Source organism: Melospiza melodia, chromosome 7, assembly GCF_035770615.1.
Source record: "Melospiza melodia melodia isolate bMelMel2 chromosome 7, bMelMel2.pri, whole genome shotgun sequence".
NCBI classification, from domain to species: Eukaryota; Metazoa; Chordata; class Aves; order Passeriformes; family Passerellidae; genus Melospiza; species Melospiza melodia.
Window position 1 is genome coordinate 4,557,916 of NC_086200.1, and position 4,558 is coordinate 4,562,473.

A 4,558-nucleotide genomic window follows, 5' to 3' on the forward strand; every position below is an offset into this window, starting at 1 on the left:
ACCAGAGACCACCCCAGGATAGAAGAACACATGGGTAAGGGGAGAGGAAATATGTGAATGATTTTGGGGAAATGATTATCATATATAAGTTTAGTTTAGGACAATCAATGAATAAATATGCAAAATACAGAATATAAACAGAAACTTTCCTGCACTCAGCATGCACAGCTTTGGGAGGAGCTATCCCCCATGCATCCAGCTGAATAAAGAATGCTGCTTCTTAATGCTGTATTGGTGTTAAGGAGTTTTCTGTTTTACCAAATTTTTGGTGACACTCCCACTGCCAAGGAAAGCTCTGTCTCCTGCTGTTCACAAACAGAGAAGGGCTGGTGGCAGATGTGGGGCTCGGAGGCTGCCTGGGGCAGTGACCATGAAATAATCAAGTTTTCAATGTTCTGTGAAAGAAGGAGGGACAGCAACAAAACTTCTGCACTGGAATTAGGAAGGGAAGACTTTGGCCTGTTTAGGATGCAGATTTGGGGAGTACCAAATCAGGTACTGGTTCTTTTAAAGAGAAAAAGCCCTTAAAATCAAAAAGGTTCAGGAAGGACCGACACAGTTCAAGAAAACAATTTTAAAGGGGAAGGAGCAGCCTGTAGCAGGGAGCCAAAAAATTATCCTAGTGAGGATAATGACTGGCCTTGCTGCCCATGGAGCTTTTGTGGGAACTCAGGGGTAAAAAGGACTGGCAATGCAGGAAGTGTTTAAGGATGTCCAAAGATTATCCGAAAAATAATTAGAGAGGTGAAAGTTCAGTGAGACCTTAACCTGTCCCATCCTTAAAAAAAAAAAGTTTGTGAAAAAACACATAAAGCAAAAGGAGGGAGAAGGAAAACCTCTACTCTTTATTGATTGCAGTGGGGAATATAGTAACTAAAGATAAGGGAAAAGCAGAGATACTTAACAGAGTGTTTGTCTCAGTTTACAATATTAGGACAGGTTGTCCTGAGGAGAAGTGTTTTCCTGAGCTGGTAGATGGGTACAGGGCAGAGAACAGACCCCTAGAATCCAGGAGGAAGCAGCTGCTGACCTGCTGAGCCACTCAGATGCTCACAGGTGTGTGGGATTGGATGGGATCCATCCTAGGGGGATGAGGGAGCTGTGGATGAGCTCCCCAAGCTGCTCTCCATCATTTACCATCAGTGCTGGCTCAGCAGGGAGGGCCCAGAGGGCTGGAGGTGCCAATGTGAGCCCATGCCCAAGAAGGGCTGGAAGGAGGATCTGGGGAACTCCAGGCCTGTCAGCCTGACCTGGGTGCCCAGCAAGGTTATGGAACAGATCACCCTGAGTGCCATCACAGGGCACCCACAGGATGGCCGAGGGATCAGAGACAGCCAGTGTGGATTTCAATGTCTGCATGGAATGGTATGGATGAGGGGATTGTGTCCAACATCAGCAAATTTGCAGATGACACCAAACTGGGTGTGAGTGTGGATCTGCTGGAGGGTAGGAGGGCTCTGCAGAGGGCCCTGGACAAGCCGGATCCAGGGCCCAAATCCAACAAGGTGAGGTTGAACAAGACCAAGTGCTGGGTCCTGCACTTTGGCCACAACAACCCCTGCAGCTCTACAGGCTGGGGACAGAGTGGCTGGAGAGCAGCCAGGCAGAAAGGGACCTGCAGGGACTGATGGACAGCAGGCTGGGCATGAGGCAGCAGTGTGCCCAGGTGGGCAAGAAGGCCAATGGCTCCTAGCCTGGCTCAGGAATGGTGTGGCCAGCAGGAGCAGGGCAGTGATTCTTCCCCTGTGCTCAGAACTGGTGAGGCCACACCTCGAGTGCTGTGTCCAGTTGTGGGCCCCCAATTTAGGAAAGCCATGGAGGGGCTGGAGCGTGTCCAGAGAAGGGCAACAAGGCTGGGGAGGGGTCTGGAACACAAGTCCTGTGAGGAGCAGCTGAGGGAGCTGGGGTTGTTTATCCTGGAGAAGAGGAGGCTCAGGGGAAACGAGGTGCTGTCATGACACAGGTTGGATCTCATGATCTCCAATGAGATGATCCTGGAGATGATCTCCAGGATGACCTGGAGATCAGCCAGCCTGGCCTGGCTGATTCTGTGATTCTCTGAAGCCACCCTTGGAGCAGTTGCAGGATGAGCCCTGGGCCTCCTCTTCAGAAGCTCCAGCAGCCCAGGTCCCTCAGCTTCTCCTGACAGCCCCAAAGCCCATCCTGTCAGTCCTGCAGAGCCTCTGCAGCTCCTCCTCACTGCCCAGAACAGGGAGCCCCAGAGCCAGACACAGCAGCCCAGATGTGCCCCCCTGGCCTGGGGTGCCTCTGGCAAGGGAGCAGCACCAGGCTCGGCAGGAGCCTGCAGACAATACCTGCAGCACTTGTAGGATGATCCTGCTGCCCAAGGGACGTTCCCATGGTGCCAAGTCAGGAACTGCAATGGGGAGTGGGGAGAAAAGGGCACACAGGGATGGGCAGTTTGCAGGGGAAGGAAAAGGGATGGGCAATAGGAAGAAATCTGTATCAGGGACGAGGAAAGAAAGCAAATGTGAAGCAGAGGAAATGCTCAGGGCAGTTTGGGGGTGGCTGCCAGGCTGCCCTGGCTCTGAGCAACAGCATCTGCAGTGGCACAGGAAACTCCCAGCTGATGGGAACAAACTCTCTGGCTGACTGCAGAGGCCCGGACAAACCTGAGTGGTTTCCCTGGTGTCCCCCAGCCCTTGCTGGCCCCAGGGGCTGATGGCATTTGTGCTCCCTCAGGTTCATTTCCCCACACCAACAGCATGGGGGTGCTCCCCCTGCTGTGTGCAATGCAAACAGGGGCTGCTGAGACAGTGCTGCTGTGTGAGTGCCTGCAAGGATGGGGCACCTGTGTGAGCTGGGGGAGAGGCCAGGGCTGCAGATGGGGGATGTTGTTGGCAGCTCCATCAGGATGATCTGGGACGCTGCCCTGGGCTGTCCAGCACACTGGGGATGGATCAGCCCCTGCTCTGCTGCTCCTTCCCGTCTTCCCCAGGGCCCTTGCAGAGCCCCAGCCATGCTGTTTGCCCCCAGCCTGCCCATGGCCAGCCTGGGGCTGCTCACGGGGCTTTTCTCTGCTGAGCATTGGCCTGGCTGTGTTCTTGAGAGAGCCTGGGCAAGGAGCCAGGAGCTCCCAGGGCCTGGCCTGAGGCATCAGCGCTGCCCAGCAGTGCCCATGGCCTGTCCCTGCTGCAGCCCCGGCACTGCCACCCCCAGGACTGTGCCCAGCCCCAAGAGCACTCAGGCCCTGCAGCAACACCAGGGCCACCAGGGCGGCAGGGCAGGGCCATGGCAGCAGCACTGGCAACACCAAGTGCTGCTTCTGCTGCTGGGCACAGCTGCTGGGCCAACCCTGATCTGCCCCTAGCTCTGCACACACACATTGCTGCTGCAGATCCACAGAAGGCAACTAAACGGCATCTCTGCAGAAAACTTGCCTGGGAGTTCCTTTAGTTCCTTAAAAATGCACCAAGGGAATAGCTCCTCATTGGCACAGTCTGTGACCACAGGGAAGGTGGAGAGAAATAAAAGGAGAAATAGCAGAAAAAGGGACATTTCTCTGTGTAAATATGAAAAAAATAAAAACAACAGTAAAGAACCTCCAAAATGAAACCAAAAAGGAGTATCAAAGATGGCTTTTATTACAAGTGAGTTGCACAAATTGGGCAGAAGTTTAATGTTTTTGACACCTTCCCGTCATCAGTCTCCACACGGCATCCTTGAACTCCTGGTTCCTCAGGCTGTAGATGAGGGGGTTCAGGGCTGGAGGCACCACCGAGTACAGAACTGACAGGGCCAGATCCAGGGATGGAGAGGACATGGAGGGGGGCTTCAGGTATGTAAAAAATGAAGTGCTGATGAACAGGGTGACCACAGCCAGGTGAGGGAGGCGGGTGGAAAAGGCTTTGTGCCGTCCCTGCTCAGAGGGGATCCTCAGCACAGCCCTGAAGATCTGCACATAGGAGAAAACAATGAACACAAAACAGCCAAAAGCTAAACACACACTAACAGCAATTAGCCCAAGTTCCCTGAAGTTGGACTGTGAGCAAGAGAGCTTGAGGATCTGTGGGATTTCACAGAAGAACTGGCCCAGGGCATTGCCATGGCACAGGGGCAGGGAAAATGTATTGGCTGTGTGCAGCAAAGCATTGAGAAAGGCACTGGCCCAGGCAGCTGCTGCCATGTGGGCACAAGCTCTGCTGCCCAGGAGGGTCCCATAGTGCAGAGGTTTGCAGATGGACACGTAGCGGTCATAGGACATAATGGTCAAAAGGTAAAGCTCTGCTGCAAAGAAGAAGAAAATCAGGAAGACCTGAGCAGCACATCCTGAGTAGGAGATGTCCCTGGTGTCCCAGAGGGAATTGTGCATGGCTTTGGGGACAGTTGTGCAGATGGAGCCCAGGTCGCTGAGGGCCAGGTTGAGTAGGAAGAAGAACATGGGCGTGTGCAGGTGGTGTCCGCAGGCTACGGCGCTGATGATGAGGCCGTTGGCCAGGAGGGCAGCCAGGGAGATGGCCAGCAAGAGGCAGAAGTGCAGGAGCTGCAGCTGCCGCGTGTCTGCCAATGCCAGCAGGAGGAAGTGCCTGATGGAGCT

General features: G+C 54.0%; 1 protein-coding gene across 1 annotated transcript; it reads right to left on the reverse strand.

The window, feature by feature from the left end:
* Positions 1 to 3,635: 3,635 nt before the first annotated feature.
* On the reverse strand, positions 3,636 to 4,351 carry LOC134420464 (olfactory receptor 14A16-like). Its single transcript, XM_063160631.1, has one exon. It carries the CDS (start codon positions 4,331 to 4,333, stop codon positions 3,638 to 3,640), a length of 696 nt encoding a protein of 231 aa, XP_063016701.1. The 5' UTR covers positions 4,334 to 4,351; the 3' UTR covers positions 3,636 to 3,637.
* Between the last annotated feature and the right edge of the window lie 207 nt (positions 4,352 to 4,558).